Here is a 25,414-nt window from a genome sequence, read left to right as displayed (position 1 = left end):
GAGGGTCAAGGCAGGCGGCAAAGGTGCAAGGTCAGGGTCAGAGGCTGAGAAAAAGGCAGGTGCAAGGTCAGTGTTAGAGGCTTAGTGTGGTCAAGGCAGGCGGCAAAGGTGCAAGGTCGGGGTCACAGAAAGAGGTCAGCAACAGGGAATCCACAAGTAGATGAACAGGGACTACGCATTAACAGAGCTGGGGCTGCAACAAGATCAGGAACCTTGCTCAGCAATTTTCAGTAGGAAGTGCAGCCTTAAATAGGAGGCTGCCAGGAACCAAGATGGCTGAAAATAGCCAAGTGAGGGCAAGCTCCAGAAAAACCTGGACCGGAGTACAAAACCAGGCACGAATCAAGCGAAATGTCTTACAGAAATGTATTGAGACCTTCTCTCTAATTTCGGTAACCCTTTTTCAGGAAGCCTTTTGTGTGTTCTTTCACAGAGGGCACAGGAAATTCTGAAGCTCAAACTATCCTGACAGTGATTCCCAAACCACTTGAAGTAGAATTTAAAGAAATCGGTCTCAGCTATTTGGAGAAATTAATGGTTAAGAAACACAGAAGGTACATTAAATAACAAAATAAATAAAAAAAACTAATCTAACATTTGAAGCGCAAAGTTATTTCTTTCCATTTAAATGTTGAAGACATTCACTGGCTTTTCACTCACCATTCTTGTGTGTTTTATTTTCTGCTGGTACTGGCACGCTGCCCACTCAAACAACTGGTTTTCAAATTCCCCTGTGGATTATCCTGATAGTGAAGATCATCCAAGCAAATAATAACTTATGCATTAAGCATGACATTCGGGTTCTACGCAATATTGTACGTTGTGTAAAGAAGACATATAGATGAATATGCTTGGAATTTAACCTAAGGGGCTGCTGTGACAGCTGAAACGTTGGACCCTTTATTTGGCTCCAATAAAGTATTGCATTTATTAAATCCGTGGAGCCTCTACTCTTCCTTTTTTGTCTATCCTGCACCTGGATTGTAGCGGGCGTTCCCTTTGTATCCTGTACCTGGTATTGCAGCGGGCCTTCCCTGTGTATCCTGTACTTGGATTGCAGCGGGCCTTCCTTGTGTATCCTGTACCTGAATTGCAACGGGCCTTCCCTATGCATCCTATACCTGGATTGCAGTGGGCCTTCCATGTCTATCCTGTACCTGGGCTTGCAGCGAGCCTTCCCTGTGTATCCTGTACCTAGATTGCAGCGGGCCTTCCCTGTGTATCCTGTACCTAAATTGCAGCGCGCCTTCCCTGTGTCTCCTATACTTGGATTGCAGCGGGCCTTCCCTGTGTTTCCTGTACCTGGGATTGCAGCGGGCCTTCCTTGTGTATCCTGTACCTGGATTGCAGCGGGCCTTCCTTGTGTATCCTGTACTTGGATTGCAGCGGGCCTTCCCTGTGTATCCTGTACTTGGATTGCAGCGGGCCTTCCTTGTGTATCCTGTACCTGGATTGCAGCGGGCCTTCCCTGTATATCCTGTACCTGGGCTTGCAGCGGGCCTTCCTTGTGTATCCTGTACCTAGATTGCAGCGGGCCTTCCCTGTGTATCCTATACCTGGGATAGCAGCTGGCCTTCCCTGTGTCTCCTATACTTGGATTGCAGCGGGCCTTCCCTGTGTTTCCTGTACCTGGGATTGCAGCGGGCCTGCCTTGTGTATCCTGTACTTGGATTGCAGCGGGCCTTCCTTGTGTATCCTGTACCTGGATTGCAGCGGGCCTTCCCTGTGTATCCTGTACTTGGATTGCAGCGGGCCTTCCTTGTGTATCCTGTACCTGGATTGCAGCGGGCCTTCCCTGTGTATCCTGTACCTGGGATAGCAGCGGGCCTTCCCTGTGTATCCTGTACCTGGGATTGCAGCAGGCCTTCCTTGTGTATCCTGTACCTGGGATTGCAGCGGGCCTTCCCTGTGTATCCTGTACTTGGATTGCAGCGGGCCTTCCTTGTGTATCCTGTACCTGGATTGCAGCGGGCCTTCCCTGTGTATCCTGTACTTGGATTGCAGCGTGCCTTCCCTGTGTATCCTGTACTTGGATTGCAGCGGGCCTTCCCTGTGTATCCTGTACTTGGATTGCAGCGGGCCTTCCTTGTGTATCCTGTACCTGGATTGCAGCGGGCCTTCCCTGTGTATCCTTTACTTGGATTGCAGCGGGCCTTCCTTGTGTATCCTGTACCTGGATTGCAGCGGGCCTTCCCTGTGTATCCTGTACTTGGATTGCAGCGGGCCTTCCCTGTGTGTCCTGTACTTGAATTGCAGCGGGCCTTCCTTCATTGAGTTAGAGAGCACCGGTATCGGTATCGGTATCTTATACTTCATTTGATTATTGGTGTGCAACATTTCCCCACATTACACCTATTAAAAGAACAGCGCTTTTTTAACAGACGTTATCTTAATATATAAAATCGAAAGGTTGGTACTAGCTGCGGTGAATCTGATTGGTCCTCAGCCTCTGGCCAATCAGATTGGTGGCTCTATGACGTCACCCGGCTCTATGACGTCACCCAACTCCCTCTCCCTCCCACCGGCTCCCGGACGGAGGAGAAGCGCGGCGTGGCCCTCCTGCCCCAGCTGCCAACGCTCACTTCCCTCTCCGGCGGGGGGGACAGGCAGTGGGCAGGCAGCCTCCGGAAGGACCCCTTTCCTCCTGCAGCTGCCCCCGGTAAGATGGCAGCGCACAGCGGACAGGCGGGGGTGGTTTTCAGTCAGGAGAGAGGGGGGGTAGTTAGTCAGGAGAGAGGGGGGGAGGGAGTCAGGAGAGAGGGTGGGGGAGAGAGTCAGAGAGAGTCAGGAGAGAGGGGGGGGAGAGGGAGTCAGGAGAGAGGGGGGGAGAGAGGGAGTCAGGAGAGAGGGGGGGAGAGAGGGAGTCAGGAGAGAGGGGGGGAGAGAGGGAGTCAGGAGAGGGGGGGAGGGTGTCAGGAGAGAAGGGGGGGAAGCTTGAACAGCTGTGAAGAGGGGGAGAAGGGAGTTGAGAGGGAGGATGGGGGAGGCAGAACATTACATCACGGGCAACGCCGGGTATATCAGCTAGTTCTAAATAATATGCAAATGAGCTTAGATTAAATCCATTCCATATTTCTTAAGCTGTTACCCTGTATTAGCTCGTCCCATTAGTTTCCCTGATTGACTGGAGCATAGTCAATCTAGGCCTAAATAACCACACATTGTGGAGTCACACACCCAAACTGAGATTGACATGAATGAGTAAGGGTGTGTTACCCCACAAAAGACCTTCTGTGAATCTCCTGCACAGAATTTACACACATGTTATGTTAGACAGTGATGATCTCTCAAATTAAATATAATACTGCTCACTAAAGTTTAGATGAATTTCGAGTTAACATTATGTAGACTTAGATTAAAAAATGTTGTCTCATAATTCATGTGAGCCACACAACACATGATAGAATAATTGTTAGTCTTCGCTTTAAAGCTGTCCTATGAATAACATTTTTTTAATTTCTAATTATATTTAATTAAAATATAATTTGTGAGCACATTCACATGTTTCAGAGAGGTCTGCAATCCTGCCTTTCCCATCATCTATTAGCATACAGTGCTTCCACTGCAGCCAGGGATTCTTGGAAATGACATGCAAATGAGCACAAAGTGTGTCACCTTTTACTTCATGCGCATTTTAACATGGACCCCTGTAACATATGCCTGCCGCATTACGCAGCTTTTCAGCACACCCTGAGTTAAAAAAAAGTGCAAAGACAGTAACCCTACTCACAGACAGTTGCTTCAACCTTTTGAGTCTCATCCGTGTCAGGATGGTTATTCTGACTTTCAACCACACATTATACAAGTTATGGTGGGTAAAAATGTGACAAAAACCCTCCACCGTACAGTATACAGCAAATAAAAATAACCTCATTATTTTAGAAAGATAGAGACATGTTAATGTTCACTGCCATATGCCAAACACTTTGTTTTCCAGAGTCTATCCTACAGCAAGTCAGGTACAACTTGTCAAACCATTTGATCCATCAAATGAAAAATGTTGTATACATATATACAGTATGTATCCTTACTCCATGTTTTATCTTTTCCAGAACTCCAGTTAATCATGTCAGTAGCAAGCAGCTACCTAAATGCAGATATTCCCCCACTACCTCTTTGGCTGCATCAGACTATGAACTAGATGAGTGTGAAGGTTTGACAGGTTAGCATGTCTCTTCTGCTCTACTGTTACTTATTACATTACTAGATGAAACTCTAATGCTAGATTGGCTTTGTGCTGATTCTTACCCGGTTGTTATTTGTTTAAGCTGAAGAGATGGAAGACCATGAACATTACGTAGCGCTGTTCCAACCAGAGGAATATGTCCAGACAATTGTGATACAGGAATCTGCTTTAAACATTGTGGAATTAGATACGGTAATGCAAGATCCCTTATACTTTGGAGGTTGTCAAAAGTGAATTTCTAATCATAATACACGTCCATTTTAAATAAATTGCATAGTTACAACTTCTTTATTATAATGTAACCTTTACTTTGCGTTTTCACATCACCCCATTTTCTGTTTCTCACCTGCATGCCACCCTTCCCCTTTCTAATCTCTCATGCACCTCCTAACACAGCATGTTAATTCACCCGTGGCAGGAAACTATTAACCTTTATTTGGAGAATTAATCCGTCTTCTTTCTTTATGGACAGATCAGTTGTCTATATCTAATTCTTACAGCACTCGGTTATGCGTCATTCCCGAAATAGTCCAACATTATGCATATAACTGACAAGTACTATGAAAATATGTTCCGTATTCCAGTCTTTTGTCTATACTGTGTACTGTATTTATTTACTGTGTCTTCATCAATCATTATTTGGAGTTAACAAGGTTATCATTGTGACTTGTTGTGCCAATTAAGAATTAAGAGTATTTGGGATCTTATCTTGAATCCCTCATAGAATAGATAGAGCGTGAGGGGCTATTCATTAAACTGCAATGTTGGTGCACTATTGAAGTCTATCCGTACCATAGGGCACTATTGCAGTTTAATGTATACCCCCCTATATCTCTAATCCTCACACTTAAAATAATTAGTTTTACCCGTTTTAATGAAAGCAACCAGACTTGGAAATCCTATAGTGACACTTATTTTAAGTTAACCAGTGTAGGGTGTGCATAGCTAGCCTGAGGCGTACCCCAACTCTCCCACCTTGCTGTCTGGTCTGTGCCACCTTTGCTTTTGGCTTTGTCAGTGCAGAAACTTAGAAATTGTGACGTTGAAAGAAAATCTCACCTCCAAGTTCATAGCAGAGTTTGACGTTTTTTGTTATTATTATTTGAATGTTCAATAGGAACTTGCAGCATGTGCAGAAGACGTTTTAAAGTGGGTCTCGTTAGGAATAGCAAGTAAATCCCTAGTCTTCACAAACCCAGTACATTTTACAGCTGTGACATTTGATGCAGTTTCTCTGCTAATTTGTTAACAATGTGCCCAGTTCTTTGTATTACATGAGTAAAGTTTAACTTTAAATGGTTCGGCGATCATAAGAATAAAAGCATGACCGCACAGCCAAAATACTTAAATGTACTTTCTGGAAATGACTGCTGTTGCTAGGCTGCATTTGATCAGTTATTATTAGTTTTAAAAGTGAATATTCCAGCTCTTCTCCATACAGTCTCTCTGCCCAGTTATATCATATTCGCTTTTGTTCGTACCTTAAATGAGCTGTTTTTCTCCTGGACATTTTTCATTTCACGGATATTGAGTAATTATGAAAAATAAGTAATTTTATCCAGCTGAAATTTGCACCCAACCTTTTCATGTAAGAAAGGTAAAATGCATGTTATTAATGGATTATGTTTCACATTTAATGTTAAATTCACACAACATTCTATTCTAGTAGCTTCGATAAAATCACTGCTAAATCGAACGGTTTGGTATGACCCCACGGAACAGTCTGACATTTGTGTTATCACGATATTCAGAAAGAATCAGAAAGCATTACCGCAAGTCACAAACCGTGAGGTAGAAAAATGCCAATACCGCTCGGGATAGCTGTGACCTTATCTCAGCCTCATTCTAAGTTTTACTGCTGCGATCTTCCCACATTCTGTAAGAACTGCACAGAGAGCGCTGCACAGGGAGAGCTGCATCTCCCTGCACAGCTCTAACAGGCGATCACACTGTTTTTATTTACATGCAGAACCACATTGATTTTAGCCTCGGGGACCCCCTGCTTCCTGAGTTACAGGCCCCGTCCAGTATGGGGTGCCGGTATCTACTATGCGTATAAATGTCCCGGTCACGTGACGCTGGAGATTTAAACAATGCAGGGGGATACCGGCACCCCATACCGGGCCCTGTAACTCGGGACGCAGGTTCCCGGACCTGAAATTAATACAGTTTAGCTCCGGAGACCCCCTGCTACAATACTGTGTGATTAAAATAAAATAAAAACAGTTTCATTACCGTAGCGACTAGCCGCTAAGGCAATGTATTGTATTGTATTGTATGTCTTTATTTATATAGCGCCATTAGTGTACATAGCGCTTCACAGTAGTAATACATGTGGTAATCAAATAAATAACAGATAATATAAATAACAGATCATGGGAATAAGTGCTTTAGACATAAAAGTAACATTTCGGAAGAGGAGTCCCTGCCCTGAGGAGCTTACATTCTAATTGGTAGGTAGGGAGAACGTACAGAGACAGTAGGAGGGAGTTCTGGTAAGTGCGTCTGCAGGGGGCCAATCTTTATGTATCCTGTGTTCAGAATATCCACAGTGCTATTCATATGCTTCTTTAAGCAAGTGTGTCTTAAGGTGGGTCTTAAAGGTGGATAGAGAGGGTGCTAGTCGGGTACTGAGGGGAAGGGCATTCCAGAGGTGTGGGGCAGTCAGTGAAAAAGGTTTAAGGCGGGAGAGGGCTTTAGATACAAAGGGGGTAGAAAGTAGACATCCTTGAGCAGAACGCAAGAGTCGGGATGGTGCATAGCGAGAAATTAGGGCTGAGATGTAAGGAGGAGCAGAAGAGTGTAAAGCTTTAAAAGTGAGGAGAAGAATGGAGTGTGAGATGCGGGATTTGATCGGAAGCCAGGAGAGGGATTTCATGAGGGGAGATGCTGAGACAGATCTAGGAAAGAGTAGAGTGATTCTGGCAGCAGCATTTAGGATAGATTGTAGGGGAGACAGGTGAGAGGCAGGAAGGCCAGCCAGCAGGAGGTTACAGTAATCAAGACGGGAGAGAATGAGGGCCTGAGTCAGAGTTTTAGCAGTCGAACAACGGAGGAAAGGGCGTATCTTAGTTATATTGCGGAGGAAAAAGCGACAAGTTTTAGAAATGTTTTGAATGTGAGGGGCGAATGTGAGAGAGGAGTCGAGTGTGACCCCTAGGCAGCGTGCTTGGGCTACTGGGTGAATGATTGTAGTTCCAACAGTAATGTGGAAGGAGGTAGTAGGGCCAGATTTGGGAGGAAGTATGAGGAGCTCTGTTTTTGCCATGTTGAGTTTAAGGCGTCGGAGGGCCATCCAGGATGATATAGCAGAGAGACATTCAGAAACTTTGGTTTGTACAGCAGGTGTAAGGTCAGGTGTTGAAAAGTATATTTGTGTGTCGTCGGCATAGAGGTGATAATTAAACCCAAAAGATGTTATTAGGTCACCTAGAGAGAGTGTGTACAGAGAAAAGAGAAGAGGTCCCAGGACAGAGCCCTGGGGTACCCCCACAGAGAGATCAATAGAGGAGGAGGAGGTGTTAGCAGAAGAGACACTAAAAGTACGATGGGAGAGGTAGGATGAGATCCAGGATAGAGCTTTGTTCCGAATACCTAGAGTATGGAGAATGTGGAGGAGAAGAGGGTGGTCCACGGTGTCAAATGCTGCAGAGAGGTCGAGTAATATGAGCAGAGTGTAATGACCTCTGTCTTTGGCAGCATGGAGGTCGTCAGTTATTTTAGTGAGGGCTGTTTCCGTGGAGTGAGCAGTGCGGAAGCCAGATTGTAGAGGGTCTAGGAGAGAATAGGTGTTGAGAAAATGGAGCAAGCGAGAGAATACAAGACGTTCAAGTAGTTTAGAGGCAAAAGGCAGGAGGGAGACAGGTCGATAGTTAGAAAGACAGGTAGGGTCAAGCTTGCTGTTTTTGAGTAATGGTATGACTGTTGCATGTTTGAAGGAGGATGGAAAGGTTCCAGAGCAGAGGGAGGAGTTAAAAATGTGTGTAAGCGTAGGGATTATAGTAGGAGCTAGAGGTTTTAGGAGATGGGAGGGAATGGGGTCAAGAGGGCAAGTGGTAGAGGGAGAAGAGGAGATCAACAGCGACACATCCTCCTCTGAGACAGTGGAAAAAGACTCAAGGAAGGCAGGAGGAGAGTTAGGAAGAGGTGTAGGATGGGGGGAAGAAACAGAGGGGATGTTCTGCCGTATGGATTCCACCTTTTCCTTAAAATAGTCAGCAAAGTCCTGAGCGGAGATGGAGGAAGGAGAGGCAGCTGAGGGTGGTTTGAGTAGAGTATCAAAGACAGAGAACAGTCGGCGTGGGTTAGACTTGTGCATGTTGATTAGTGCAGAAAAGTAGGCTTGTTTAGCTTGCGAGAGGGCAGAGTTGAAACAGGATAGCATAAATTTGTAGTGAAGGAAGTCTGCGAGAGTGTGAGACTTCCTCCAGAGGCGTTCAGAGGAACGAGTGGAGGAACGCAGCATGCGCGTGTGGGAATTTAGCCAGGGTCTAGGGTTAGAAGGGCGAGGGCGGCAGAGAGAAAGCGGGGCATGTAGATCAAGAGACGAGGACAAGACAGAGTTGTACTTTCTGACCAGGTTGTCGGGGTCTGTAGCAGAGCTGAGAGAGGAGAGGGAGGAGCGTAAAGTGGACTCAAAGTCAGGTAAGTGAATAGAGCGCAGGTTTCTGCAGAACCGGGGTGTAGATGGAGGTGGAGAAGGGGAGAAGCGAGATAAAGAGAATGAAATGAGATGATGGTCAGAGAGAGGAAAAGGGGAAATGGAGAAATCAGAGAGAGAGAAGTTTTTAGTGAAAACCAGGTCTAAGTAGTGGCCATCCTTGTGGGTGCTGGCTGCAGTCCACTGTTGAAGGCCAAAAGAAGAGGTAAGAGAAAGAAAGCGGGAAGCCCAAGAGAGAGAGGCGTCATCAATGTGGCAATTGAAGTCCCCAAGGAGAAGAACAGGGGAGTCTGAGGAGAGAAAGAAAGAGAGCCAGGATTCAAAGTGAGAGAGAAAGGCAGAAGGGGGATGAGTAGAGGTAGGTGGGCGATAGATGACCGCCACATGAACAGGGAAAGGAGAGAAGATCTGGACAGTGTGAGCCTCAAAGGAGGGAAAAGCAAGAGAGGGGGGAATAGGAAGGGTTCGGTAACGGCAGACAGAGGAGAGCAGGAGCCCCACGCCTCCACCCCTGCCATCAGGGCGCGGAGTGTGGGAGAAGGAAAGGCCACCATAGGAGAGGGCAGCTTCCAGAGCAGAGTCAGACTGAGTGAGCCAAGTCTCAGTTATAGCAAATAGGAGCAGAGAGTGAGAGAGAAAGAAGTCATGTACAGAGAGGAACTTGTTAGAGAGGGAGCGAGCATTCCAAAGGGCACAGGAGAATGGGAGAGAGGAGGGAGGGTGGCAGGGGATGGGTATGAGGTTAGAGGGGTTGACACCAGAAGGAGTAGAAGTTGCATGTGGGAGGCGAGGACGAGAGCAAGTTGAAATAAGACAGGGACCAGGATTGGGAGAGATATCCCCAGAAGCAAGGAGGAGAAGCATGGATAGAAAGAGGATGTGTGAGGAGGATTTGTAGGGGTGTTTTTTAGTGCAGGGGATATAGCTGTGTGGTGTCAGAGGATGCAGGTAAGAAAGGAGTTCATGTGAACAGAGAAGTGGTGAAGGAAGGAGAGATGGAGATATATGAATAGAGTTAGAGACATACTGAGGCTGGTAAAAAGAAGTGCATAATTTGAGAAGAAGTGAAGTCACAGCAAATATAAATGGTAAAGGCAGCATCACAGCAGTAATGATGCAGTCTGGTATTGATGATATCCTCCTTTCCAGCGTAGTTCAAATACAGGAATCAGGGCCAGATGGGGTGTCCACTTCTTCCTCACTTCTTTTGAACTTCCTTTTAAACTTCAGTTGTTCAATAGTCATGCCACTTATAATGGGCCACTTGGATATGGTCTGCAAGCAGACTAGCTGTTCTGACTGGGTTTATATAGGCCTAAAAAGTCACCTGACAGTGTAGTTCTGTCTGCTTAATTAGCACATCTGAGGCACATTCAAACAAATGGTTTTCTACACAGGGTGTTCCCTGCCTAGGTGGCAACACTTAATTTGATTAGGGGTAGACAGAAAACAGCATTCAAATATGGATTTTACCTAGCATTGGATCACTTGCATATACTATATAATACACACAGCAGAGGATTTAGAGATGGATTTTACCTGAGGAGAGAAGAAGGATAAGATAAGATCCATTAGGGTAAGAGTTCCTTCCTTTTAAACTTCAGTTGTTCAATAGTCATGCCACTTATAATGGGCCACTTTGAATATGGGCTGCAAGCAGACTAGCTGTTCTGACTGGGTTTATATAGGCCTAAAAAGTCACCTGACAGTGTAGTTCTGTCTGCTTAATTAGCACATCTGAGGCACATTCAAACAAATGGTTTTCTACACAGGGTGTTCCCTGCCTAGGTGGCAACACTTAATTTGATTAGGGGTAGACAGAAAACAGCATTCAAATATGGATTTTACCTAGCATTGGATCACTTGCATATACTATATAATACACACAGCAGAGGATTTAGAGATGGATTTTACCTGAGGAGAGAAGAAGGATAAGATAAGATCCATTAGGGTAAGAGCTCCTTCCTTTTAAACTTCAGTTGTTCAATAGTCATGCCACTTATAATATGGGCCACTTTGAATATGGGCTGCAATGAAGGGGTTAAACACGAGTACCTGGTGTCTTAGGGGTACAGGGGGTGGTGAAGGGGGTAGTTGCCCAGGCGGGGTGTTTATGCCTACCGGGAAGGTTGCAGGAGGGTTTAACCCCTTCATTACCTTAGCGGTTGTAACCGCTAAGGTAATGAAGGGCGGCTGTTAACTCCTCCCACAACCCTCCCGATAGGCATAAACACCCACCATGGGCCATGTACCACCTTCACCCACCCCCTCTACCCCCAATAAACCGGGCACTGGTATTTAACCCCTTCATTACCTTAGCGGTTAGCCGCTAAGGTAATGAAGCTGTGTGTAAATGTATTTTTATTACATAGTATTGAAGCAGGGGGTCTCCGGAGCTGGTATTAATGCGGGCAGCTCCGGAGACTCCCGGCTTCAATCCGATGCAGTAGAAAATAATTTTTTCTTCTAAGTCCTACCGCAAATCCCATCCCACCACCCTTGAGGTGTTGCTCGCTACTTTCAGCCCTGATTAGATTTTCGTAGCTACTAGAATAGGGTGATAAAAAAAAATACGAGTTTGAGCTCTTATTGAGCTCCCGCTCTGTGTCTGAGCCGCAACGTTACCCCTCGGGAAGGAGCCCTTCCCAAACGATTTTTGCATGTTATCGAAGCCTTCTGAATAGCTACCTATGCCAAATCATTCAAGAAATGCTCAAAAAGCTTGATGACTTAGTTATCGAAGTTTATAGAATAGGCCCCTATATCTTGTTTGCTGCAATGAATACCGATGAAGTTATGTAGTTTTATATTTTTTAAACTGCGTTTATTTAATTAGGCTCCGGAGGAGGAACTGGAAGAAACTACAAGTTTTGTGGTGTCTGAAGTAGAAACCAATGAAATAAGCGACCAAAAAAGGTAAGATTATCATTTTGGGTAATAAAAAATATATGATGTTTTCTATAAAAGATACGATATGGAGTGACGCTTTTGTTATCTTTTTAAACCAGATTTATATGTTTAAGGGTTATTAACTTCAATTTAATATCCAAGAAAGCTACTTTGAAATAAAAGTCCAGAAGGCTTCCAGAAATACTTATGTAAAGAGAAGATACAGATGTAAAATTACACTTTTTTGTATCCATACATTTATTATTATTATTTTGTTTTCAACCTTTGGTGATAAAATCGAGTGTGACAGAGTTTATCTCTGTGCCAAGAACAGATAATATAGAACAGTGGTGCTCAACTCCAGTCGAAGACTGAGCCACTGATTGAGCCACCTGTGCTGAAGATGGATATCCTTAAAACCTGACCTGTTGGTGGCTCTTAAGGACTGGAGTTGGCCTCCCCTGGAGTAGGTATGATACCTTTTATTGGATCAGCAAATAGTTGATATGTAACAAGCTTTCGTACCTCTCAGGGTTCTGCACCAGGTATGGCTTTTCCTTTGTTATTTTACCATGTGGAAGAAAGGACCAACACAGCTACTTACCCTTCTCTACCAATAGGGGGCTGTTGAGTCCCACATTTCCACACTGAGATAGTGTGTTCATACACACTCATTATCATCATTATTTGTAAAGCGCCAACATATTCAGAAAGGCGGCACAGTGGGGGTGCGGAGATTAGATAATTGAATGAAGAGTTACGTAACAAATATGGACAAGGATGCACAAACAGATTCAAAAAGGTACTGAGGTACCAAACAGATATATGGGCCTATTCTCGTAGCTACAAAGCGGTCAGTGCCACACCGCATGGTTTTGCATGTTCAGAAGTAACCAAATGAAATGTGAGAAAAATCCCTATTCTCTGTTGCAAATCACTTCTTCTAAACTGCTTCTATAAAAAGTGACAAACCGCCCGGTTTAACAGCCAATCCAACCAGTTTGTACTTGCTTTAGAAGCGAATTGACCTGAGTTGGTGCTAACTCCATCCCCAGTCTGACTTATGGGTTTTGATCTCTCAGCCAAACCCATATTATAGGCTCTGTGTGTAACTTGCAATACCAATCTTGTCCCCCCCTTTTAGGTGGGGATAAAAAAATGCTAGTTTTTAGAAGCGGGTTGCATAATGTAATTACGAAAATTGCCGTTTTCGTTACAAAAAAATGTGAGTTGGAGGCTTTTTTGACAAACGATCGGATTGTCAGAGCCAGAGTGAAACCGCTTATCAAAATGCCTTTTTAGACACGGATTGGACATGGGAGAAGGGCTGACAGAATAGCAAAGCATGCCAATCCGCTTCTAAAGGGCACTTTTGAAGCGGTTTGTCACACTTCAGAGCTACCTTCAATCCTATAATTAAAAAAAATAAAAAAGAAACTTGTATTGCTGCTTTACGAGATGACCCCCTGATATCTCCAATATGCTGTGATGTTGTGTAAACTTCCTTTTGCTTGGTGCTCTCTTCCATATGACTCCCATGCTTGAAGTTAAAACATAAGGCAATGGAGAGGCGCATGCGCGACGGCAAGGAGCATGGTCGCATAGGTTAGTAGCTCCGTGTCTCGTTTTACAGATAACGTTAGCTGAAACCTAACAAAAGCACCAAATCTACTACCAGTTACCATAAATAAAGCCCCTATTGTCCCAGGATGTCCAGGAAAGGCCCCAAGGTGGCTAAAAAGAAAGTATTGCCGGAATACTTTGGCCGTGCAGGGACGAGTGGAGTGGGAGGGGAAATGGCGCCTCATTCAAATGCCGGGTCGGAGACAGAGCCTGACTGCGAAGAGGATGAGCGGGACAACCCGGTGCTACGACCAGTCAGACAATGTGACTTTGATAAATTATACACCGATCTAAAGACACTATCCCAGGCAGAGATTAAAGACCTGAAGAAAGAGGTGTCCGGCCTTGGGGAGAGGACAAATATTCTGGAGAACAAAATGGACCACTCGATCAGAGCGATCAAAAGGCAAGATCGGAAATACACGGATCTGCAAGATCAGATAAATGAATTACGGGAGCACCAGGAGGACTCAGAGAACAGGGACAGGCGTAATAACCTCCGGATTAGTCCCTGAATCTGTCCTGGACTGCGACGAGTTTATTACAAAATGGCTGGAGGCTCTGCTCCCAGACACCCCAAAAGATCACCTGGTGATGGACAGGTGCCACAGGGCCCTAAGAGCTAAACCGCTCCAGAACGAGCAGCCCAGAGATATAGTACTCCTGTTGCACCATTACAGAACAAAGGAGGCTGTCCTACATAAAACCAGACCCTTACCTGTTGTGGAGCACGAGGGCACGAGGCTGTCCATCTTCCAGGGCCTGTCCCCAGTGACGCTGGCCCGCAGCAGATCCCTGCTACCGGTCACGAAGACCCTGAGGGAGAAGGGGGTCAGGTACAGGTGGACCTTCCCCTTCGGCCTCCAAGTGAGGAGAGGAGGCAAGGCGTTCACAATAAGGGAGTCGGAAGAGGGGCCAGCCTTCCTCCATAAGCTGGGCGTGGGTGAAGCCCCTACTGCCTCTGACCCAGCCAGCCCGCTTCCAGAGCCCACATGGGAACAACATACTAAGTCCCCCAGGGCGCAGAGGGACAAAGAATGATCCAAAGATACCCACACGTTAAAGTTGCGGCAGTAGTTGAATGACTTAAGTTAAGTGCTGAGAAGTTGTCCCCAGGTCCCAGAGGATCAGCGCCACAGGCAGGCTCCCACCACCCAAAGGTAGAGAATTGAGCTCCACACACTTGAATGCGTCTGTCCACAGCAGCGGGCCACAGAAGACACCAGATGATAAAGTAAAAAAAAAAAAAAAAAAACATTCAATAAACTTTTGGCCTACCTTTCCCATGAAAGCACCCCCACAGGCAAGATGGCGAGGATGCCTGAGATGGGGGGAATCCACGGTGAGGTGCAGGAGCCGGAAGGGAGCGAAGAGCGGGAAGCAGGAGCAGGTGCCCATACCTCCGCACTGGTGAGAAGCGCGATCCAAAATGGCGGCTGCCCGGAAGCACGTCACCTGATGGAACCGGAAGGAGCGACGCCATCTTGGAGGTGGCGCGGAGCCAGCCCCCGCCGTCGCAGACAGATGACATCAACGCCGCGGACGGCGCTTGACGGAAGCCCCGAGAGGTGGCTACGAGGCGCCGGACCGACAACCCTGGCGAGAAGAGGACACCATGTCAGGCGGAGGCGGGAGATTTAAAAAATTAAGCAGCAAAGAAGCGGAGGCAGAGAGAAGAGGGGGGCCGCCGCGCATAGAGGATAGAACAGAGGGGAAGAGAAGGAAGCGGTAATAGCAAGAGGGTAGGGTAGGTTAGTGAGGGCTAAGCAGGAAGTTGAGGAGTAAAGAAAGGGAAAGTAAGTTGAAAGAACGACAGCAGGGTGTAAGGTAAGAGAGGGGGAGAGGGGGCAAGTTGTAAGTGCGAAGAAGGGTAAAAGAAAGTGTTAGTGAAGGAGAGTGTAAGTGAGCGGAGACCATGGAGAGGAGTAGACACAGGTCACATAAGCAAAGAAGAAGGCAAGTTGGGAAGAACGGAGGGAGGAGAGAGTGGGGACTGGTAGAAGTGGGAAGGGGGGAAGTGATAGTAGGATGAGAAGAAGGTGACGAGAAAGGGTTAGAGGGCGGAAAAGACAAGGTTTGGGAGAGATGGTGAGTTGTAGAGCAAGTGAAGGTAGGAAGTGAGCTAGAGAGACAGTGGAGGTTAACACGAGAAGGGAATGAGGGAGAAGTGAAGGGCATCAGGAGGAGGGGGTGGTCGGGTAGAGAGAGGAGACAGAAGGGAGAGAGTGAGTCCTGTAGTAGATACAACACTAATAAAAACAAGGGGAAGAAACAGGGCCCGAGTTGGTATGGCGCTGGGGAATCTGGGCTATGGGGACAGCCACTAGTAGTTAGTTAGGTTTCGTTAATATAAATAAGGGACGAGCGAGGCAGGAGTGGTAGGAGGTGACCTGCTTCAAAGTCCGCATGGGCCACACGCTAGGGGGGAGGAGGGTGGTTCTCCTGGGCCCTAGTGAAGCCCTTTGGGTCAAGACTCTGGGGGAGGGCGGCACCCACCCCAAGTTATTCCCGGACTGCTGGAGAGGAGTTCGGGTACCCAAAGGCATTGACCTCGACGAGATGGTTACCTCGTCAAGACGTCGAGAAATGATATGTTCCAGAATATGTTGTGTGTTGTCTTTGTATCCCCCGGTTTCCCCTTTTGTGTGCCCCCCCCCTTCTTTGTTTCCTTAGGTGAGAGGGAGATGTGCCGTGATATAAGGAGGAGAAGAGGCTCCAGAGTTGGACCCACCGCGCCGGACAGGAAAAGATTACGGCAGACAGGACGACCCACATGCTTCAATGAGTAAGGAACTCAGGCTAATATCACACAACGTCAAAGGATTCAACAGCCCGGCAAAGCGTAGAGTCGCCTTCAGGGATTATAAACGTAAGGGGACAGAAATTTTATTTTTGCAAGAAACACACTTCTCACAGGGCAACTGTCCCAAGTTCCTTGATAAAGATTATAGGGTATACCTCCTGTCCTCCGCAAAGGTTAAAAAAACGAGGGGTGGCCATATTAATCCATAATCGTATACCATTCGTACCCGATAAGACATTTACTGACAGGGAGGGTAGGTTCCTCATCGTGCAGGGAGCAATACGTGGATTCCCTATCACACTAGCAACGATATACGCCCCAAACGAAAAGGCCACAGAGTTCTTTGACAAATTCTTCGGGAAACTTAGCAAAATGGCACGAGGGAATATTATCGTAGCAGGAGACCTGAATAGGGCACTGAATGAGGACCTTGACAGATGCTCGACCACTAACGCAACACACAGACTTGACGTACTAACAATTAAAAAGGGATTAAGAGACTGCCAACTACTCGACATATGGAGGGAACAACACCAGGGAATGAGGGAATATACCTTCTACTCACACCCGCATAACAGCTATAGCAGGATAGATTACTTCCTTGTGTCGAATAGAATGGTCCCCGGGGTCTCTCGTTCTGAGATCCATGATATTTCATGGTCTGACCATGCATCAATCGAGCTGCGATGCACACTAATACCACTAGACAGACCTGGAGCGAATTGGAAATTGAATGAGATCTTGTTGAAAATCCCAGCTATACAGATGGAAATAGGGGATAAGCTCAAACAATATTTCGAGGAGAATGAGGGGAGTGTGACAGCACAATCCACGCTGTGGGAGGCCCATAAGGCTATCAGGGGGGTACTAATGAATCTGACCGCTATAAGGGAAAGAGCGAAAAAGATCCAAGAGCTAGAAAAACAGCTAGCGGAGCTCTCTTCCCTACACAAAATAAACAAGAGTGACCACACGCTGAAACAAGTATTAGACACCAAAACTAGACTTAATCTCCTCCTTTCCGCCCAGGCTGAGAAGGAAATGGCCTGGTCTCAGCGAAAATTTTATGAAAAAGCAAACAAGCCTGACACACTACTTGCCAATAAGCTAAAAAATAAGCTTCCAAATGATCACATTCACGCAATTCGAAACCACGAAGGCGACCTTACCTCCATTCCTGGGAAAATTGTAGAAGAGTTCAAAAAGTATTATGAAAAATTATACAATGGAGATAAGGTGACCCACAATCCGAGAACAAGAGAGTCGTTAAAGACCTTCCTAAAAGAGGCGAACCTACCAATCTTGGAGAGAAGTGACAGGGAGGCACTCCAATCGGGTCCAAACCACTTCACGATGGAGGAGCTCTCTGGGGTCATCAAGGCACTAAAACCTGCCAAAGCCCCAGGGCCGGATGGCTCCTCAAACTTATATTACAAGAAGTATATTAAGATACTAGCCCCCCACATGTTAAAGCTATTCAACGGAATTCAAGCAGGGGCCTCCTTCCCAGCACAAATGCTACAAGCCTCAATCTCTGTGATCCACAAACCCGGAAAGGACCCGGCAGACTGTAAGAGCTACCGGCCCATTTCACTGATTAATTCGGACATTAAAATATACTCCAAACTTATAGCCAACAGGGTGGGTAGAGTCCTTCCCGGGTTAATACATACGGATCAGGTGGGGTTTATCGGAGGTAGGCAAGTGGCAGATAACACCAGGAGAATTATTGACCTGATTGATCTGGCCCAAAAGAAAAACATACATTCCATAGTGTTAAGTCTGGACGCTGAGAAAGCCTTTGATAGGATAGATTGGCCCTACCTAACAGAAACATTGAGAGCGTTTGGCTTTGAGGGACGCCTCCTGCAGGCCATCCTAGCGCTATACAAGAACCCTACAGCAAGAGTGAGACACCAGGGTTTCCCCTCAGAACAATTCGAAATCAAAAGCGGAACGAGGCAGGGGTGCCCGCTGTCGCCACTGCTGTTTGCCTTGTGCATAGAGCCCTTAGCGGCACACATTAGAAATAACCCGGATATTTCTGGAATCCCAGTTGGAGACCAGATGCAGAAAGCCGCTCTATACGCTGATGACGTCATTCTTACATTAGCCAAACCTCTCACGTCTCTCCCAAACATATTCAACATCCTGGGTAAATTTATCCAAATCTCGGGGTTTAAGATCAATCAGTCTAAATCCGAAGCCCTCAATATCAACTTACCAAAAGAAGTAGAAAAGCTGATTGACCTCAATTTTAATTTCAAATGGCAAACCTCCGCTATCAAATATTTAGGGGTTTATCTCACGAGGGACTACAAAACATTATATAAAGCAAACTTTCCCAGGGTAATTAAGACACTGGGGGAGGATCTCAGGACCTGGATGAGGGGGAGCATTTCATGGATTGGGAGGATACATAGCGTGAAAATGAACCTCCTCCCAAAGATGTTATATCTTTTCCAGAGTCTCCCCATCCCTTTTGGTACAGACTGACATCCTCTCCCTCCAGTCACAAATAATGAAATTTATTTGGAAAAAGAAAAACCCAAGAATTGCTAAGGGTATTTTAAAGCGTCCCCCCACCATAAGAGGAGGTTTAGCGGTGCCTTGCTTGCAGGCTTACTACAAAGCAGCCCAATTAGGGCAGATTCTCCAATGGCACACAGACCCAAGCTTACGGAGATGGGTAGAGTTGGAGAGGAACTATTGTGCACCGATTGAACTCCAAAACTTAATCTGGCTACCTAAAAGAGGGGTACGCAAGATGGAAATGCCGCTACAGACCATCGTCAATTCACTAAGAGTTTGGGAGGCCACTAAATTTAGTTGTCAGTTGACTACTAAAGAGTCATTGATGACGCCAATTGTGGGCAATCCAGACTCGCTCTGGGTCTGAATAGCAAAAACCTCTTAAATTGGACTCAAAAGGGGATAACCCGTCTTAAAGATCTGGAGGGTAGAACAACCATACAAACCTTTGAACAAATTAAATCCACTAAAGCTATCCCAAACAGCGAATTCTTTAGATACCTCCAGATCAGAGATTTTTTATAATAAAACGCCAATCAGACCGGCACAAACTAATTTTGAGCAGCTGTGTTCTAGAGGTACGGACACAAGGGGACTTGCATCTAGAATGTACAGGGAAGTGATCTGCCCAACGAGAACAGACTGTGCTACATTAGACACTGGGAAGAGGACTTAGGGGAGACACTAGAAGACGAAGAGTGGGACAGAATTATTCAGGCAGCTGCAAAAAGTTCAATCTGCACCACATTAAAGGAGAACGCATATAAAGTCCTTATGCGGTGGTATTACACCCCAACCCGCTTAGCTAAATGTGTGAGAGGCTACTCCCCACTTTGCCCTAAACAATGTGGGGAGGTGGCAGATCTACGACACATGCTGTGGTCTTGCACAAGGGTGGCCCCATTTGGGAACAGATGAGAGACTGGATTCAGCGGATTCTCGGTTTGGAGATCCCCCTGGACCTGTGGGTGTTCCTTTTGGGCAGGCGGATCCGGGGCTTGTCAAATGCAGCACATAAATTGATCGCGCATTTTGCAACAGCCACAAGATGCGAGATCGCAGCATTATGGAAGCAACCAGAAATCCCTAATATCCCTAAGATCAGAAACAGGATTTGGCATGTCTGCAGGATGGAACAATTAACAAGTTTGGTTAATGACTCCGGCACAAACTACCTAAAAGTCTGGGCACCATGGTTGGCCCAGTTAGACATCCCAGGGGTGGATGCCGCCACGATTTTGCATTAATAAAATTAGATGCGTTCTCCTTTGAAGGTCGGATATGCGACGTGACGTAGCGACGTACGGGTAGCAGAGAGCCCCACGGGTTAAGACTAGGAATGAGGACACAAAGGCAGGTCCCGCCCCAGAAAACAAACCCAGTCAGCACCTGCCAAGGCGGCACAAAGACAGCAACGAACAAAGAAGCTTGAAGCCTCCTCCTCTCTCCCTTCGCCCCTCCCCCCCCCCCTCCCCACCCTCCCTCCCCACCCTGGTTCCCTTGTCTGGTTCGTCTCGTCTTGTTTGTGCTGTCGTTTGTTGAAGAGTGTTAGTGATGAACAAAAGTGTGTGTTTTTGTAACTGGAAGTGATACAATGGGCTGTGAAACAATGTTTGCACTTGTAATTCCAATAAAAATTTAAGATGAAAAAAAACACATAAGGCAGTGGACGGAGTATGGCCTCACCCAAGCAGCAGAAAGACCAGTTAGTCACAGTCTTGACAGTTTATAAAGGGCACCACTTTAGTCTTGACTGAAATGATTAGTGTGCAATTATTTGGGTCATTAATCTTATCGATGAAGTTTCATTACCAACCACTTAATTTGAAGGGGGTTGACAGCAGGGGTGTGTAAAATAATTATATTATTGATGCTTCAGGCATAAAATGTTTGAGACATGTCTATTATACAAGTTGTGATAACTTTTATTGGAACATAAATATCACAACGATGTGTTATACGAGCCTTTGAGATCACAATGCTTTATCGCTGCTCTAAATGTTACAAACACATTTGAAAACTGGATCATATTATCTGTCCTTCAAGTGTTGCTCATTATATGGGCGTGTGTTATATTACATCTCAGTAATAATAATAATGGTTTCTTCTTGTATAGCGCTGCTAGTTTTACAGAGACATTTTTTCAGACACAGTCCCTACCCCATAGAGCTTACAATCTATGTTTTTGGTGCCTGAGGCACAGAAAGATAAAGTGACTTGCCCAGGGTCACAAGGAAACGACCAGGAATTGAACCAGGTTCCCCAGAGTCAGTGTCTTTACTCACAGAGCCACTCCTTCTCTTAACTAACTGGTTAGTAATGTTTACTGCCAGTCTAACAAGATTTACCAGAGAACTGCTACTAATCTGCAAACCTCTAATGCAAAACCAGCCCCATTCTGCTGAAATTGCTCGTGACTTCCTAAACAAAATGCCATAACACCTGGACTATAATATCTCTTGACGGACCTTTCTCTGATTGTGTTAATAAGTATATAATCCATTTATAACTTTTCATTGCTTCTTGAGCTAACAACTATTCACAAACATATTTTGAAATCTTTATATTTGCTGTTTGCCTCCCAACATTACTTTATACTAGGCCGCAATAATTTAATTTTAGTAATTTTTTTAAGGTATATTTATGATTGCATTGAATTTGGAAACCAGGCAGGCACACGCTTCTTAGAATGGTATTTTGGCAAAGGTTGGGTGTAAATTACGTGGTGCCCTTAAACTGTGATACATTGGTATTACCAATTGTACAGTATAATAACCACCCTCTCCTTCTTCCTCGCTGTCCTGGGACTACAGTCTCCTCCGTTGCCATCCACAATTTCTGTAAGCAAGTCAGCCACTGGGTGTTGTGCCTGCTAGGCTATATATCTGGCACATTACATCATACTGGTGACATCATAATGAGTTGCAGATATCTTGTACAGCTGAACCTTTCTACGGAAACATACCTAAGATTTTTTTTTATAGATATACAGTATAGATGCAGAGATATGATATAGGATGCTATGGGCCAAACATACCAGAACCCCACCTACGCTCTTCCTTTTTATCTTATCAGATAGCATGCCAAGTTTGGTGGCTCTAGGATTAAGCATGTGGATTTGTATAGCTGGACAAACACATTTTCTGAATCATAGTATAGATATAGGCAGAGAATGAGAGAGGGTGAGAAAGCAGAGCATACACATTGTACCTGCTTAACTGTGCTATGCAAATAAAACCATTATAGGAGGAGTCTTTATCTGAAGAAAAATAGGGGCATACAATGGTGTCACTGGATATGACCAAAGTCCTGTCTACTAAGCAGTAGGCTTAAAGTTTTGTATGGGTCAGTGTTTGAACGAGATGTGCAAGATAGAAATATCTGGTATTGTCCAGAATGTCACCATTGTTGATTTGAATTGGGAGAAAATGATTTACTACAAATCCGCGCTGTACACATTTTGACATGATTTGTCCATCTGCTTACTATTCGGAAAGTATGCAATTGTCATGGTGTCTGAGACATAGAAGGTTGATAGTTTGCAGGTCCAGCAGGTTCAGTTATTTTTAATGATATCTTACCTGATGTCAGAGGGCCTAGGTTTTTTCCCTGATCCAGAATTCATTCCCTTCTGCTGTATATATTGTCTGTCAGAGTAATTGGAATGCATTAGGTATGCTGAGTTCCCGGCTAAGGTCATACAAAATGAAGCCTATCATTCCCACAGCGCTTGAAGCCTAATTTAAATATGCAAAATTCTCTACCAGCAAAAACAAATACATTACTCTAATATTAACATTATGTCTTCAGATTGTTTAAACCTTTGGCAGTTTAAAACATTTTCCAATATGACTACGCTCACCTCATGTGATCTTAGCAGTGAATTTTTTTTAAGAGGATCACAAATATTCCTTTTTGCAAATCATTTTTTATCCAAAAGAAAATCTCAACAAAAACAGTGACTCTAGAACGCCATGTTAATGTTGCCTAATTGAAACATTTGTTACAAATTGCTTAGTCTCATTTGTCAGGTTGCTATTTTTAGTGCTAAATTCACTAAAACCTCCGTGTCTGGAACAAAGAGTTTTAAAAGTACAGATTTGATGCCCAGAATTAGGAATCGGTAATTAGGCTTAATGTTAAAAGGGAGAGTGAAAGCCAAACATAACTTTCTCTGATAAATTTGTTTCATGTTCGCTGCTTGAATTCTAAATTCATTGATTCACGTGTTTGTTTAGCCTCAGTACTATTGTCTGTTCCTGAAAAAATATATCCTTAAAGTACAATATTTGGTTTTGAGCATTTCGTTTTTTTGTAACTTATTAAGGGAAGGAAGGGATACAAAAAATAGAAAAGGGAGGTGCAGGGTGGAATAAGTCAAATTTCAAAGCATACAATATCAACATTCTGTGGTTACGCAGATCCAGAATAATAACCGCAGTCAAAATATACTGTACATACAGTAGGATCCCACCTTCCACATTCGGTCCTCGGACCAGCCCAGGGACCATCTGTAGGATGGATGGGAGGATTACTTAGAAATAACAGACTATTGTTAGGTAGAGATAACAAGGACGAAGGCAGAGGAGGGGGTACTGGTTGAAGAAGCATAGATAACGAACAGAGAAAGGTCTCCATAATAAGCTGTGACCTACTTGTTCCTTTCGTTGGAGAGAATTATTGAAAGAAATCTGTAAAGTTGTATGGGCTCTGTAATTAAAAGAGACCCCTGGTGGACCTTGGTTCCTACAGTAGTTTAGCCAAGGGTCCCAGATCTGATAGAACTTGCGTGTTTTATGCCCTACCAATGCTGGGAGATTTTCTATGAGCATACAGTAACATTGTCTATTCTATGCAAGAGAGAAGTTAGTGAGGGAGTATTTCGTTTTTGGCATGAGGCAGCTGATTTGGGGCATTTTATAAAGAAGCCCTGCATACTGAAAAGCTGCAGGAACCATGGACAAGTCAATTTAATTTCCAGCAAAAATGTGCAGATTTTCCAAATAAACTTTTCACTTAAATCCTCTGGCTTTTGACATTTTTATGAATTTCTAGGAAATGTAACTGAAGCCACAACTAACGTTGTCAACTAATAGGTTTTCTTTTTATAGAATTAAGGGTTACAACTACTTAAAAGTACTTTCTCTTGATTTTAATTGTCTTATTTTTCTGTTTTAATTTTCAACAATTAAGTTCCCCAGATTCAGAAAGTACCAATAGTGCATTCTGTTTTGCAAAAAAGTCAGCCGCTTTGCCAGTCCAAGCTGGTGCGAAGAAACGGAGATCCCCTCTGCGTCCAACTTTCTTTGTTGGTGGAGAAAATCCTTTAATGTCTGCTCGTGATACCAGCATTACATGTACTGACAGCTTGGAAGGTATTTACGCACCAGCTAAAAATATCTGATCTTTTAATGTACAGTGAGCCGCACGCACAGTTTTAACATAAATTTGTAAGTAAATGTTGGAATAATAAATCAAATATATTGGTTTTTTTTTGCTAACTTTTGATGTTTTGGGATCTTGGAAACGAGATTAAAATGATGGATACAGACTACAAATGTGAAATTTACAAAGTAAACTAGAGGTTCAAGGTTAGGGATCTTTTTTCAAAAACACAAATAATACAAATGCTAGCTTGCAATTACCAATGTTATATTAGGGGCATTTATTTTAAACAAAACTTTTCTTTTGTAGTATTGTCTAAATCGGGGGTGCTCAACTTCAGTCCTAAAGCCCCACACCCCCTCCACCCCCCAACAGGTCAGGTTTTCAGGATATCCTAGCTTGGTTGCGCCAAGTTGCGCGCGAAACGTCCGCAATCCAATGTCTGATTCCGGAGCTTCTGTGCCAAGTAAAAGGGAACAATATTAGTATTCAGGATAGGCACATTTTATGCAATATTTTATCAGAGTGTAATAAATGTTCCAGTAAACCTTATCATTCTGCTCTTTCTACCAGGAATGTTTGACACCAATCAAAAATATGATGTTGTCTTCTTGCTAAATTAATTGTGTATATCAATCAGTGACTTTCTTTCATTTATGTATTGAATAATCTATTGATAAATACAACTCTCTTTGTGCCAAAAATCCTGCTACACACTGTTTGTTCTTATGTGAGGTTTTTTTTTTTTGCGGCATTCATGGGGCTAAATGAAAGATACTAAGAGACATAAACATTAACCCGCAGAATGTAATCCATTTTAACAATTGGAAAGACATATACTTTTTACTTTTTTCAATATACTAATTAGGACAATTCGGTGTGCACTAATGCGAAATGCTCCCTTTGTCTTATTATTTGACACTAAGTGTTGCACAACACTGTTAATCCCCTACAATTCAATTGTGTTGGTACTTTGGTGTTTAAGCTACCAAAGATTTTTTATATACTGTATTAAGTAATTTACAAGTCTGCAAAATGATGCTACATGTGTAAATAGTATTTCTGTCCACCACAATGATTGTGACAGACTATGCAGTTGAGAACATTGAGAGCAGTGGTAAGACAGGACAATTAAGCAGATGACAGCAAGGTATAAACTTTTAATGCATTCAATACAGATCATCTTCTTACAACATCACGGTTGAAGGACAGCAAATCAATGGAATACAAAAGCTTCAATGATAACCAGAGTTTAGATCCAAATGCAGCTGTAAATGTGTCCAAGGTAAAATTGAATAAAAACTTTTATTTCTTCACAATAGATTCATCAGCATAT

The 25,414-nt window shown here is 44.3% G+C and overlaps 1 protein-coding gene across 5 annotated transcripts in view; it reads left to right on the top strand.

Moving 5' to 3' along the window:
* Positions 1-25,414, top strand: part of ZBBX (zinc finger B-box domain containing) — an 81,377-nt gene that overhangs the window by 42,849 nt on the left and 13,114 nt on the right. For all 5 annotated transcript variants that reach the window (XR_012788030.1, XM_075570616.1, XM_075570617.1 and 2 more), the window contains 6 exons: positions 434-554; positions 4,053-4,162; positions 4,269-4,378; positions 11,683-11,762; positions 23,887-24,068; positions 25,257-25,363. Coding sequence is in view for 4 of the 5 variants with exons in the window: in XM_075570616.1 (XP_075426731.1) it covers positions 434-554; positions 4,053-4,162; positions 4,269-4,378; positions 11,683-11,762; positions 23,887-24,068; positions 25,257-25,363 (710 nt within the window). In the remaining variant the exon portion in view is untranslated. The remainder of the gene's footprint in view (positions 1-433; positions 555-4,052; positions 4,163-4,268; positions 4,379-11,682; positions 11,763-23,886; positions 24,069-25,256; positions 25,364-25,414) is intronic.

The sequence above is a fragment of the Ascaphus truei genome, chromosome 14 (assembly GCF_040206685.1).
Source record: "Ascaphus truei isolate aAscTru1 chromosome 14, aAscTru1.hap1, whole genome shotgun sequence".
NCBI lineage: Eukaryota > Metazoa > Chordata > Amphibia > Anura > Ascaphidae > Ascaphus > Ascaphus truei.
This window is presented reverse-complemented; position numbering and strand designations above follow the sequence as displayed.